We start from the raw sequence: 13,767 nt of genomic DNA on the forward strand, positions 1-13,767 counted from the left end.
GCCTATTTTTCTTCATGGACTCTGTGAATGCATACATGTGGAGTATCTGTGCCTGTGTAGGTTTCAACAGAAAACTTCCAAAGTTTAAATCCGAAGTCTTGGCGGTAACCCCGCCCAGTCTCCTCTCCAAGGCATAAAAGGTGCCCTGGCCACACGCTCCGCAGTTCCTGTTTTTCCGCCGCAAAGCTCGCTTCAGAAACTTCTTCGCGATGTTTACTACTCAGTGCTCCGCTACGTTTCCAGACTCCAACAAGAAAACTTCCAAAGTTTAAATCCGAAGTTTTGGCGGTAACCCCGCCCACTCTCCTCTCCAAGGCGTAAAAGGTGCCCTGGCCACACGCTCCGCAGTTCCTGTTTTTCCGCCGCAAAGCTCGCTTCAGAAACTTCTTCGCGATAATTACTACTCAGTGCTCCGTTAAGTTTCCAGACTCCCAACAAGAAAACTTCCAAAGTTTAAATCCGAAGTTTTGGCGGTACCCCTGCCCAGTCTCCTCTCCAAGGCATAAAAGGTGCCCTGGCCACACGCTCCGCAGTTCCTGTTTTTCCGCCGCAAAGCTCGCTTCAGAAACTTCTTCGCGATGTTTACTACTCAGTGCTCCGCTACGTTTCCAGACTCCAACAAGAAAACTTCCAAAGTTTAAATCCGAAGTTTTGGCGGTAACCCCGCCCAGTCTCCTCTCCAAGGCGTAAAAGGTGCCCTGGCCACACGCTCCGCAGTTCCTGTTTTTCCGCCGCAAAGCTCGCTTCAGAAACTTCTTTGCGATAATTACTACTCAGTGCTCCGTTAAGTTTCCAGACTCCCAACAAGAAAACTTCCAAAGTTTAAATCCGAAGTTTTGGCGGTAACGCCGCCCAGTCTCCTCTCCAAGGCATAAAAGGTGCCCTGGCCACATGCTCCGCAGTTCCTGTTTTTCCGCCGCAAAGCTCGCTTCAGAAACTTCTTCGCGATGTTTACTACTCAGTGCTCCGCTAAGTTTCCAGACTCCAATAAGAAAACTTTCAAAGTTTAAATCCGAAGTTTTGGCGGTAACCCCGCCCAGTCTCCTCTCCAAGGCATAAAAGGTGCCCTGGCCACACGCTCCGCAGTTCCTGTTTTTCCGCCGCAAAGCTCGCTTCAGAAACTTCTTCGCGATAATTACTACTCAGTGCTCCGTTAAGTTTCCAGACTCCCAACAAGAAAACTTCCAAAGTTTAAATCCGAAGTTTTGGCGGTAACGCCGCCCAGTCTCCTCTCCAAGGCATAAAAGGTGCCCTGGCCACATGCTCCGCAGTTCCTGTTTTTCCGCCGCAAAGCTCGCTTCAGAAACTTCTTCGCGATGTTTACTACTCAGTGCTCCGCTAAGTTTCCAGACTCCAATAAGAAAACTTTCAAAGTTTAAATCCGAAGTTTTGGCGGTAACCCCGCCCAGTCTCCTCTCCAAGGCATAAAAGGTGCCCTGGCCACACGCTCCGCAGTTCCTGTTTTTCCGCCGCAAAGCTCGCTTCAGAAACTTCTTCGCGATGTTTACTACTCAGTGCTCCGCTACGTTTCCAGACTCCAACAAGAAAACTTCCAAAGTTTAAATTCGAAGTTTTGGCGGTAACCCCGCCCAGTCTCCTCTCCAAGGCGTAAAAGGTGCCCTGGCCACACGCTCCGCAGTTCCTGTTTTTCCGCCGCAAAGCTCGCTTCAGAAACTTCTTCGCGATAATTACTACTCAGTGCTCCGTTAAGTTTCCAGACTCCCAACAAGAAAACTTCCAAAGTTTAAATCCGAAGTTTTGGCGGTACCCCTGCCCAGTCTCCTCTCCAAGGCATAAAAGGTGCCCTGGCCACACGCTCCGCAGTTCCTGTTTTTCCGCCGCAAAGCTCGCTTCAGAAACTTCTTCGCGATGTTTACTACTCAGTGCTCCGCTACGTTTCCAGACTCCAACAAGAAAACTTCCAAAGTTTAAATCCGAAGTTTTGGCGGTAACCCCGCCCAGTCTCCTCTCCAAGGCGTAAAAGGTGCCCTGGCCACACGCTCCGCAGTTCCTGTTTTTCCGCCGCAAAGCTCGCTTCAGAAACTTCTTCGCGATAATTACTACTCAGTGCTCCGTTAAGTTTCCAGACTCCCAACAAGAAAACTTCCAAAGTTTAAATCCGAAGTTTTGGCGGTACCCCTGCCCAGTCTCCTCTCCAAGGCATAAAAGGTGCCCTGGCCACATGCTCCGCAGTTCCTGTTTTTCCGCCGCAAAGCTCGCTTCAGAAACTTCTTCGCGATGTTTACTACTCAGTGCTCCGCTAAGTTTCCAGACTCCAATAAGAAAACTTTCAAAGTTTAAATCCGAAGTTTTGGCGGTAACCCCGCCCAGTCTCCTCTCCAAGGCATAAAAGGTGCCCTGGCCACACGCTCCACAGTTCCTGTTTTTTTGCCGCAAAGCTCGCTTCAGAAACTTCTTCGCGATGTTTACTACTCAGTGCTCCGCTAAGTTTCCAGACTCCAACAAGAAAACTTCCAAAGTTTAAATTCGAAGTTTTGGCGGTAACCCCGCCCAGTCTCCTCTCCAAGGCATAAAAGGTGCCCTGGCCACACGCTCCGCAGTTCCTGTTTTTCCGCCGCAAAGCTCGCTTCAGAAACTTCTTCGCGATGTTTACTACTCAGTGCTCCGCTAAGTTTCCAGACTCCAACAAGAAAACTTCCAAAGTTTAAATTCGAAGTTTTGGCGGTAACCCCGCCCAGTCTCCTCTCCAAGGCATAAAAGGTGCCCTGGCCACACGCTCCGCAGTTCCTGTTTTTCCGCCGCAAAGCTCGCTTCAGAAACTTCTTTGTGATGTTTACTACTCAGTGCTCCGCTAAGTTTCCAGACTCCAACAAGAAAACTTCCAAAGTTTAAATCCGAAGTTTTGGCGGTAACCCCGCCCAGTCTCCTCTCCAGGGCATAAAAGGTGCCCTGGCCACACGCTCCGCAGTTCCTGTTTTTCCGCCGCAAAGCTCGTTTCAGAAACTTCTTTGCGATTTTTACTACTCAGTGCTCTGCTAAGTTTCCAGACTCCAACAAGCATGCTAAGCACCTCCTTTTCCTTGGCGAGTCCCACGGTATTTCTTCCTGTCGCCCCTGCCAGTCCCTGACGACCCAGGCTCAGAAGAACAAGGCTGCCCAGCTAAAATATCTTCTCTACGAGCAAACTCTCGCTCCATTGACTTCTCAATCTTTGACTTCAGCTCCTTCAGCCTCTGAGCCCTCTACCTCGACTGCGGCCCAACCACCGTCAATCCAAGTGGACCTCGACAACCTCAAAATCGTCGAGACTGACTCAACAAACTAAGCTGCCCTGCACCTTGACCTGCCCTCTTCAACCTTGAGCTCAGTAGCTACTGTCGCTTTCATTGTCCATCTGCGACGCTGATGAAGCACTTCCGCATTCCCCGCATGCTTCCCCGCTAGAATGCTTTACTGGAGTCTTCTTTATGGCCTCATAAATCAGTTAATTTAGCCTCCCCACACTTTAAGGTGGTACCTTATTTTCCTACTTGACAGGTGCAACTGTCTTTCGGGTTGCAAAGGTCGACAACAGGCTACACACACTTGGTTGGAAACCCACTCCAACCCGGGCTGGCTTCGAACTCATGACCTTTTGGTCAGAGTGATCTTAATGCAGCTGACACTCAGCCAGCTGCGCCACAATCCCGGTGCTAATGTTGTTATTATTTATTACTCTTTCGGCTCATGGCAGGGTACAACATAGTCACCTATAAAAGCTAGAAGAGTGGTGCGTCTATAATCTTAATTGCTTTGAGCCTTATGCACATTAATCTTGAGTTGCATTCAAAACAGTGCTCTTCCTTTTGAGTTGCAGGATAGGCTTGTATTGCGCAAGAATTTTTAAATGGGTGAATATTCATAAAGGTTTATTTCATTGTTACTAGAAAGTAGACATTTTGTGCGGAATTGGGATTAAGAAAGTGGCCTGCGGGACCCAGTTTTCGGTGGCATTGACCAAGGACGGCCACGTCTACACCTTTGGACAAGGTGAGTGAGTGAGCAAGTGAGCGCCCTGGGGTCTATTGTGCAGAGTCTTCATCTGGGAAAGAGGGGGTAGTAGTAGTAACAATAGTATCCTAGACCCCTGGGTCCACCAAGTCACCCCCCTCCTGCCAGCCATGCCGCTTCTGGTTAAAAACCTCTAGGGAAGAAAAGAGGCTCCACTCGATTCTTAGGCAGCGGCAGAAGCGTAGTGTGTTGTCAGGTGTCTTTCGCCCTCTTGCTCTGCACAGCCCTGCTGACAGGGCTCCCTTCCTCCTCCTCCTTGTTGCAGATCGGCTGATCGGCTTGCCTGAAGGCCGGGCCCGCAACCACAACCGGCCGCAGCAGGTCCCGGCCTTGTCGGGGCTCTTTGTGGAAGACATCGCCGTGGGAGCAGAGCACACGCTGGCCCTTTCCGCCTCGGGGGACGTCTATGCCTGGGGCAGCAACTCCGAAGGGCAGGTGCGTATGGGATGCATGCAGAGAACTGAAAACTAACCCTGAGGTTTGGTGACATACCGAACCCACAAAGTTGCCAAGGAAGCCCTGAACCAAGATGGATGCATGTTCCAAGGGCAAGTGTGTGTGTGTGTGGGTGGGTAGGTGGGCAGAGGCATCTCTTCTTGGCCGGCCCCTAGCCATGTGCTCTGCCATCCTTCTCCACCCCTCCTCCCTCACCTTTGCAGCTGGGACTGGGCCACACCAACCATGTCCGGGAGCCCACCCTCGTCACTTCCCTGCAAGGCAAGAGCGCCCGGCAGATCTCCGCCGGCAGGTGCCACAGCGCCGCATGGAGCTGCCCGCCCGTTCCCCCGCGAGCACCAGGTAAGGGGCATGGCACAGAGGGTAACTCCCTATCCATTCCCTTGAGACCTCTCCCTGTTTGAGTGTAGGAGGTCATTGGCCGTGGAATCCAAGGGCCACGGGCAAGGTTCCTGAGGCAGCGTTGCTTCCTTCCCTCCTTCCTTCCTTCCTTCCTTCCTTCCTTCCTTCCTTCCTTCCCTCCCTCCCTCCCTCCCTCCCTCCCTCCCTCCCTCCTCCCTCCCTCCCTCCCCCCTCCCTCCCTCCCTCCCTCCCTCCTTCCTTCCTTCCTTCCTTCCTCCACTCCCTCCCTCCCTCCCTCCCTCCTCCCTCCCTTCCCTCCTTCCTTCCCTCCCTCCTTCCTTCCCTCCCTCCCTCCTTCCTTCCTTCCTTCCTTCCTTCCTTCCTTCCTTCCTTCCCTCCCTCCCTCCCTCCTCCCTCCCTCCCTTCCCTCCTTCCCTCCCTCCCTCCCTCCCTCCTTCCTTCCCTCCCTCCCTTCCTCCCTCCCTCCCTCCCTCCCTCCTTCCTTCCTTCCTTCCTTCCTTCCTTCCTTCCTTCCTTCCCTCCCTCCCTCCCTCCCTCCCTCCCTCCCTCCCTCCCTCCCTCCTCCCTTCCTTCCTTCCTTCCTTCCTTCCTTTGGGAGCCAGGCCTCCTGAGCCGTTGGGTAGGGGCAGGGGAGTGCCTGTCCCAGAACGCATCATGTGGGGTGCGTGGTCCTGTCATGAGTGTTTCCAGGAAAGGAAAAAGCATTAATGCCCAGGCTCAGCCCCAAAACATCCTGAAGCATTCTATTATCTCTTTCTCTATCTACGTACCATTTGCTTACCTGTCCATTTCGTTCTGTCTTTCTCTTATCATCTCAATCCAAGACGTTTGGATTATCTCTCAATCTGTTAGTATCTTTATCTCTCTATCTATTTGTCTATGCCAGTGGTTCTCAACCTGGGGTCCCCAGATGTTTTTGGCTACCACTCCCAGAAATCCCATCCAGTTTACCAGCTGTTAGGATTTCTGGGAGTTGAAGGCCAAAAACATCTGGAGACCCCAGGTTGAGAACCTCTGGTCTATGCATTCATCCATTCACCAGTATAGTTATTTCCTTACCTTTCTCTATCCTTTATCCCTATTATCCACCAACCCATCTGTATCTGATCATTTATCCATCCATTCACAGTGCAACGAGGGATTAGAATGTGATTAGAAGGATGGGTGCTTTGTTTTTGTAATTCTTACATATATATAATTCTTACATATATGCACATTGGGGCATTTAATTTTGTTGTACGGTGTACCCCAAATTTTATTGTATTATCTTTCTTTATCTGCCAACCCATCTACATCTGATCATTTATCTTCTGCCTTCTTATGTATCCATTTATTTTTTTGTCTTCCTCTATCACAGGCATGGGCCAACTTGGGCCCTCCCTCCCTCCCTCCAGGTGTTTTGGACTTCAACTCCCACAATTCCTACAGCCTCAGGCCCCTTCCTTTCCCCCCTCAGCCGCTTAAGCTGTTAGGGCCTGAGTCTGTGGGAGTTGCAGTCCAAAACACCTAGAGGGAGGGAGGGCCCAAGTTGGCCCATGCTTGCTCTATCATCTACATATTTTTCCATCAATCCATCTATATCTGATTGTTATGAACCCAAAGAGGTTCCTGTTCTTTTTGCAGAGTGTTCAAGGATAGTAAGGCAGTTTAGACCAATGAGACACTTTAGAGACCAAATTTGGCTCTGACACTATTTATGTAACATTTATTGAAATACAGTCATCACAGAATCATATCAGAATCACATCAAGGAGAGCTCTGTTGTTGTTTTTGCTGATGTATTGTGGGCTCGGCCTCATGTAAGCTGCACCGATTATTATTATTATTATTATTATTATTATTATTATTATTATTACTATGTGTACTGCTTATTTTTATTATGAATTATGTATTGATTTGTATTACTGTTGTTGTTTTTGCTGATGTATTGTGGGCTCGGCCTCATGTAAGCCGCACCGAGTCCCTTGGGGAGATGGTAGCGGGGTATAAATAGAGTATTATTATTATTATTATTATTATTATTATGACCAAAATGCGGGGTATAAATAAAGATTATTATTATTATGTGACTATGACCATGTTGTGTCCTCGCATCAAGCCAAAAGGAGAGGCAGGTAACAAATCAAATGTATTATTATTATTATTATTACTACTACTACTACTACAACGCACACACACATTCACGCATACTCACGCACACACAGGCCTCCTCCAGCCAAGATGATCAGTCTTTTCCGAGGAGGTACGGACGCTCCGTTGCCATGGATCAGGAAGCATGCATCTTCTTGGTGTCCCCTGCATTTATAGGCAAAAATCCATTCTTCTTTTTAATAATCAGGTTGTTCTGTCCTTTTTAAGTCCTTTCAACTCCTTGTTCTTTCCAAAGTTCAGGGCATTCGCATTCCAGGCCTCATGACTTATGAGGTACACTTGCACACTCCTTATCTTCCTTGCATGCTTGGCCGCATACCTTATTGTTCATTGTCACTCAGTTATGCCTTGCTGCCTCCTTGCTTTGACTGCCAAGTTCATCTCATATCATGCCTTGCGAGAACTCCATGTTGGTTTTTCTTCAGGCCTGTTTCTTCTCTTCTACATGCATTCAGACATTCATTCCTCACATGATCATTTATCCATCGCTTCACCAATACATTGGCATGAGGGAATCAGAATGTGATTAGAAGGATGGTTGCCTTTGTTTTGTAAATGTTCATATATAATAATGTGCATTGGGGGTGGCATTTAATCATGTACAATGGCCATAAGGTTATTCTCTTCTATTTTGGAGAGGGAGAGAGAGAGGTTGGGCACACTTCTGCCTATGTTTCTTTCTATGGGAGAAATGGACATCCCGGGAAAGGGCATTTCCTCCTCCCAACCCAGGGCGCTTGGCCACCCGGTGCTGGCCCAGCTCCTGACCCGTTTTCCTTGGCCTTTCCTGGGCAGGGGTGTCGGTGCCGCTGCAGCTGGGTCTGCCGGATGCGGTGCCGCCGCAGTTTGGGGCCCTGAAGGAGGTGAGTCCCCACACAGTGCGGGCCCGGCTGCGCCTGCTCTACCACTTCTCCGACTTGATGTACTCCTCCTGGCGCCTCCTCAACCTCAGCCCCAACAACCAGGTAGGAAATGGCATTTGGAACCCAGGAACAGAAATCGTGTTACCCAGTGTAATAATAGTAATAATGATGATAATAATGTGACCCATCTCTCCTTGGGTGGGTGGGGTACAGAGAGACTGGAGGGCAAAGTGGCGTGGGTGGGGTTGTGGCCCTGATTTGCATGGCTCCTTTCTTCCTTCCTCCCTTCAGAACAGCACCTCCCATTACAACGCGGGGACCTGGGGCATCGTCCAGGGGCAGCTACGCCCACTGCTGGCGCCCAGAGTCTACACACTGCCCATGGTGCGCTCCATCGGGAAAACCATGGTGCAGGGCAAGAACTACGGGCCCCAGATCACTGTCAAGAGGATCTCCACCAGGTCAGCCATGTGTTCCCGGTGTCCCCCCCACACCCTTTTCCGGGGAAGGGGAGCCCCTCCTGGCTCCTCTGACGCCAGCCCTTTTCTCCCCGCCACAGAGGCCGCAAGTGCAAGCCCATCTTTGTGCAAATCGCCAGACAAGTGGTCAAGCTCAACGCCTCGGACCTGCGCCTCCCATCCCGTGCCTGGAAGGTTAAGCTGGTTGGGGAAGGGGCCGACGACGCTGGGGGGGTCTTCGACGACACCATCACCGAAATGTGCCAGGTACAGATTGGGCCTGAGGCCGTATGCAACCATCTTCTTCTCAAGCCAAAAGGAGAGGCAGATAACAAATCAAATGTATTATTATTATTATTATTATTATTATTATTATTATTATTATGTGTACTGCTTATTTTTATTATGAGTTATGTATTGATTTGTATTACTGTTGTTGTTTTTGCTGATGTATTGTGGGCTCAGCCTCATGTAAGCCGCACCGAGTCCCTTGGGGAGATGGTAGCGGGGTATAAATAAATTATTATTATTATGACCAAAACATGCCAGGTACCAGGTCTTGTATTGTATGTGACTATGACCATGTTGTGTCCTTGCATCAAACCAAAAGGAGAGGCAGGTAAAAAATCAAATGTATTAATAATAATATTATTATTATGTGTACTGCTTATTTTTATTATGAATTATGTATTGATTTGTATTACTGTTGTTGTTTTTGCCGATGTATTGTGGGCTCGGCCTCATGTAAGCCGCACCGAGTCCCTTGGGGAGATGGTAGCGGGGTATAAATAAATTATTATTATTATGACCAAAACATGCCAGGTACCAGGTCTTGTATTGTATGTGACTATGACCATGTTGTGTCCTTGCATCAAACCAAAAGGAGAGGCAGGTAAAAAATCAAATGTATTAATAATAATATTATTATTATGTGTACTGCTTATTTTTATTATGAATTATGTATTGATTTGTATTACTGTTGTTGTTTTTGCCGATGTATTGTGGGCTCGGCCTCATGTAAGCCGCACCGAGTCCCTTGGGGAGATGGTAGCGGGGTATAAATAAAGTATTATTATTATTATTATTGTATTGTCGAAGGCTTTCATGGCCGGAATCCATGGGTTGTTGTAGGTTTTTCTGGGCTATATGGCCATGACGAAACGTCAGGAGAAAAATTGCCTCCAGAACATGGCCATATAGCCCGGAAAAACCTACAACAACCCATTATTATTATTATTATTATTATTACCAAAATGCGCCAGGTACCAGGTCTTGTATTGTATGTGACTATGACCATGTTGTGTCCTCGCATCAAACCAAAAGGGGAGGCAGGTAACTAATCAAATGTAGTATTATTACTAGCACTACTACTACTACAAAGCATGATGTGTCAACCTCTTTTCCTTTCATTCAAAAGGAACTCGAGACCGGGGTGGTCGATCTCCTTATCCCGTCCCCAAATGCTTCAGCTGAAGTCGGCTACAATAGGGACAGGTAACTCACTGTTAGTTGATGCTCTCATTCTGTTACTAATTCTTATGGGATCATCGCAGTTGTAATTTTACAAGGCCTTTCTTTAGCCTTCCTTGTCCAAAGAGTGTTGGGTGTAATTATCAGCAGCAGCAAAAGCGATCCAGGATGCTCAAGATCTCGACAGACCAATGTATTCTCAGTAGTGGCAATGTATAGGAAGGGCTTGCTTATCAAGCCCTTAAGATCAATCCATAGGCAAGAGTGGTGCTGGGTGGGGAAGGCTCCTTTCTCCCCCTCTTCCTCCTCCTCCTCGTTGGTTCTTTTTCCCAGAGGGAGGGTGCCACCCCGCTGGTTTCTTGGCTTCCCTTTCCAGGTTCCTCTTCAACCCCTCGGCCTTCCTGGAGGAGCACCTGCTGCAGTTCAAGTTTCTGGGGGTGCTGATGGGGGTGGCCGTCCGCACCAAGAAGCCCCTGGACCTGCACTTGGCCCCCTTGGTCTGGAAGCAGCTCTGCTGCATCCCGCTGGCCCTGGAGGACCTGGAGGAGGTGGACCTGCTCTACGTCCAGACCCTCAACAGCATTCTTCACATTGAAGATGGCGGCATCACCGAGGAGAACTTCCACGAGGTATGGGGACCCCCTACCCTTGGCACCCAGGGACAGGATCCCAGCTGAGGGGCTGACCCCCTCTCCTTCCCTTTCTCCCTTCCCCCTTCCTTCCTTCCAGATGATCCCTCTGGATTCCTTCGTGGGGCAGAGCGCCGATGGGAAAATGGTGCCCATAATCCCTGGAGGGAACAGCATCCCGCTCACTTTCTCCAATCGCAAGGAGTACGTGGAGAGGGCCATCGAGTACCGGCTCCACGAAATGGACCGGCAGGTGAGGGTTGCTCAGAAGTCAAAGGGAAAGGGCTGCAAGATACAGGTAGAGGCCTGGGCCAACTTTGGCCCTCCCTCCAGGTGTTTTGGACTCCAACTTTCACAATTCCTAACAGCCACTGGGAGTCCAAAATGTATTCATTTATTTATTTCGGGCACTTCTACCCCGCCCTTCTCAACCTCCGAGGGGGGACTCAGGGCGGCTTACAACCAGCACAATTCGATGCCAACAATTCATCAGATACATAACAACAATAACCACAATAGTTAAAACATTCAATTAATACAATAACAATTAAAAAGCCAGTCTAGTGGCCAACGCTCACCAAGTTCTAAAATCCGTAAGTCCATTCAGCATTACCAAAGTCCTTTCCAAATTCTGGTTATCATTACCTAGTCAGTCTGCCAGATTATCCAAAGGCCTCATCCCATATCCGTGTTTTCAGCTTCCTTCTGAAGGAGAGGAGGGATGTTGATGACCTAATTTCCCCGGGGAGTGAATTCCACAGGCGAGGGGCCACCACTGAGAAGGCCCTGTCCCTCGTCCCTACCAGCCTCACTTGTGATAGAGGCGGGGCCGAGAGCAGGGCCTCCCCAGAAGATCTTAAACTCCGAGGTGGGACATAGAAGGAGATACGTTCAGACAGGTACGCTGGGCCGGAGCCCTATTGGGCTGGAGGGAGAGCCAAAGTTGGCCCAGGCCTGGTTTAGATCCTTGTAAGCAGAGGCATCAGTCAGTTCTAATGTGTGAGTTTCCATTTGCCCTTGGATTGTGTGTTATACGTATTGTAATAAGCCTTCTGTAATAAGCTTTTACTTTACCTTTACATCTCAGAATGGAAGAAACACGGTATTATTGCCGTATTTCTTCAGCTGTCTCGGAATGGAAGAATCACAGTATTACCATATTGAGTCTCACGCGCCATCGAATTTACTGTGTACCTCAATTTTGAAAATCCTGAAACCAAAAAAAGTATTTGCTGGTGAATGTAAGCATAGGGGTAAAAAGTGCCCTTGTTGATATTTGGCCCTAAAAGGTACACATTCCTTGCCTGCTTATAATTCTGTCTTCACAAATTTATTTATTTTATTTTATTTGCAGCTTTTATATTATGCCCTTCTCACCCCACAGGGAACTCAGTGTACACATATATGGCAAACATTCAATGCCAATTTTTTGACATACAGACATATACAGACATACACAGAGGCTATTTAACTTTTTCTGGCCACCAGGGGAGCTGTTGCCCCTGAAGCAGCTTCCCTTTAGGCCAGTGGTTCTCAAACTTCCAAATGCCGCGACCCCTTAATAGAGTTCCTGAGGTTGTGTTGACCCCCAACATGAATGAACATTATTTTCGTTGCTGCTTCATAACCGTGATTTTGCTACTGTTCTGAATCGTGATGTCATTATCTGATATACAGGATAGATTATCACTCACTGGACCAAATTGGGCACAAATAACCGATACATCCAAATTTGGGAGTTGTAGTTGCTGGGATTTATAGTTCACCTACAATCAAAGAGCATTCTGAACTCCACCAATGATGGAATTAAACCAAACTTGATACACAAAACTCCCATGACCAACAGAAAACACTAGAAGGGTTTGGTGGGCATTACCTTGAGTTTTGGAGTTGTAGTTCACTTCATCCAGAGAGCACTGAGGACTCAAACAATGATGGATCTGGACCAAACTTGGCACATGTACTCAATATGCCCAAATGTGAACACTGGTGGAGTTTGAGGAAAATAGACCTTGACATTTGGAAGTTGTAGTTGCTGGGATTTATAGTTCACCTACAATCACCGAGCATTCTGAACCCCACCAACGATAGAATTGGGCCAAACTTCCCACACAGAACTCCCATGACCAGCAGAAAATACTCGAAGAGTTTGGTGGGTTTGGCCTTGAGTTTGTGAGTTGTAGTTCACCTACATCCAGAGAGCACTGTGGGCTCAGACGATGACGGATCTAGACCAAACTTGGCACAAATACTCAATATGAACTAACGTGAACACTGGTGGAGTTTGGGGAAAACAGGCCTTGGCATTTAGGAGTTGTAGTTGCTGGGATTTATAATTCACCAATAATCAAAGATTATTCTGAACTGTACCAACAATAGAATTGGGCCAAACTTCTCACACAGAATCCCCATGATCAACAGAAAATACTGTTTTCTCTGATGGTCTTTGGTGACCCCCTCACGACCCCCCCAGGGGACCCGACCCCCAGGTTGAGAAACACTGCTTTAGGCTACGGTTCAGCACTAAGATTACCTTATCACACAAATCTAATGCGCACCCTAATTTTGGGAAGCTCATTTAGCCAAAAAAGGTGAATGTTAGATGTGAGCAAACACAGCAATACAATATTTCATCAACTTTTTGAGATATAGGGAGGAGAAAGTGTGACTTTGGGATTGAAGTACAGTTTGGGAAAGACCCTCATCATTATTTATTTGTACTAATTGAGTGGTATTTACAAACAGGAGGCATGTTTGTTCAGGCCTGTGTTTTCCTAGGGGGAGTCTTGTTTCCCGAAGAGCGAGGAAAGCTGTCCTTTGATCCCGAGTCCCTCCTCTTCCACACATTATGCTCTCCCTTCCGCAGGTGGCAGCTGTGCGCGAGGGCATGTCGTGGATTGTGCCCGTGCCGCTGCTCTCGCTGCTGACTGCCCGGCAACTGGAGCAGATGGTGTGCGGCATGCCGGAGATCTCGGTGGAGGTGCTGAAGAAGGTGGTGCGCTACCGGGAGGTGGACGAGGCCCACACGCTGGTGCAGTGGTTCTGGCGTACGCTGGAGGAGTTCTCCAACGAGGAGCGTGTCCTCTTCATGCGCTTCGTCTCCGGCCGCTCTCGCCTCCCTGCCAACACTGCCGACATCTCCCAGCGCTTCCAGATAATGAAGGTCGATCGGGTGAGTCGGGTGGGCATGGCTCTTCTCTCCTTCCTGCCTCTCACCCTTCCCTTTTATTCCTGCATCCCTCCCTCATCTCTCCTTCCTTCATCTAATCTCATCTCTCCACTTCTCGCCTTCTCACATTCCTCCTTCCCTCATCCCTCCTTATTTATTTATTTACTCTGTTTATTTACGCATTTCTGTGTACGAAC

At 48.6% G+C, this 13,767-nt stretch overlaps 1 protein-coding gene across 6 annotated transcripts in view; it reads left to right on the plus strand.

Moving 5' to 3' along the window:
* Positions 1–13,767, plus strand: part of HERC1 (HECT and RLD domain containing E3 ubiquitin protein ligase family member 1) — a 161,053-nt gene that overhangs the window by 145,798 nt on the left and 1,488 nt on the right. For all 6 annotated transcript variants that reach the window (XM_060755676.2, XM_060755679.2, XM_060755681.2 and 3 more), the window contains exons 68-77: positions 3,888–3,990; positions 4,277–4,446; positions 4,671–4,809; positions 7,777–7,946; positions 8,136–8,305; positions 8,404–8,569; positions 9,720–9,796; positions 10,149–10,401; positions 10,502–10,654; positions 13,268–13,573. In XM_060755676.2, coding sequence (XP_060611659.2) covers positions 3,888–3,990; positions 4,277–4,446; positions 4,671–4,809; positions 7,777–7,946; positions 8,136–8,305; positions 8,404–8,569; positions 9,720–9,796; positions 10,149–10,401; positions 10,502–10,654; positions 13,268–13,573 — 1,707 coding nt within the window. The remainder of the gene's footprint in view (positions 1–3,887; positions 3,991–4,276; positions 4,447–4,670; positions 4,810–7,776; positions 7,947–8,135; positions 8,306–8,403; positions 8,570–9,719; positions 9,797–10,148; positions 10,402–10,501; positions 10,655–13,267; positions 13,574–13,767) is intronic.

This window comes from Anolis sagrei, chromosome 9, assembly GCF_037176765.1.
Source record: "Anolis sagrei isolate rAnoSag1 chromosome 9, rAnoSag1.mat, whole genome shotgun sequence".
Taxonomy (NCBI): Eukaryota; Metazoa; Chordata; class Lepidosauria; order Squamata; family Dactyloidae; genus Anolis; species Anolis sagrei.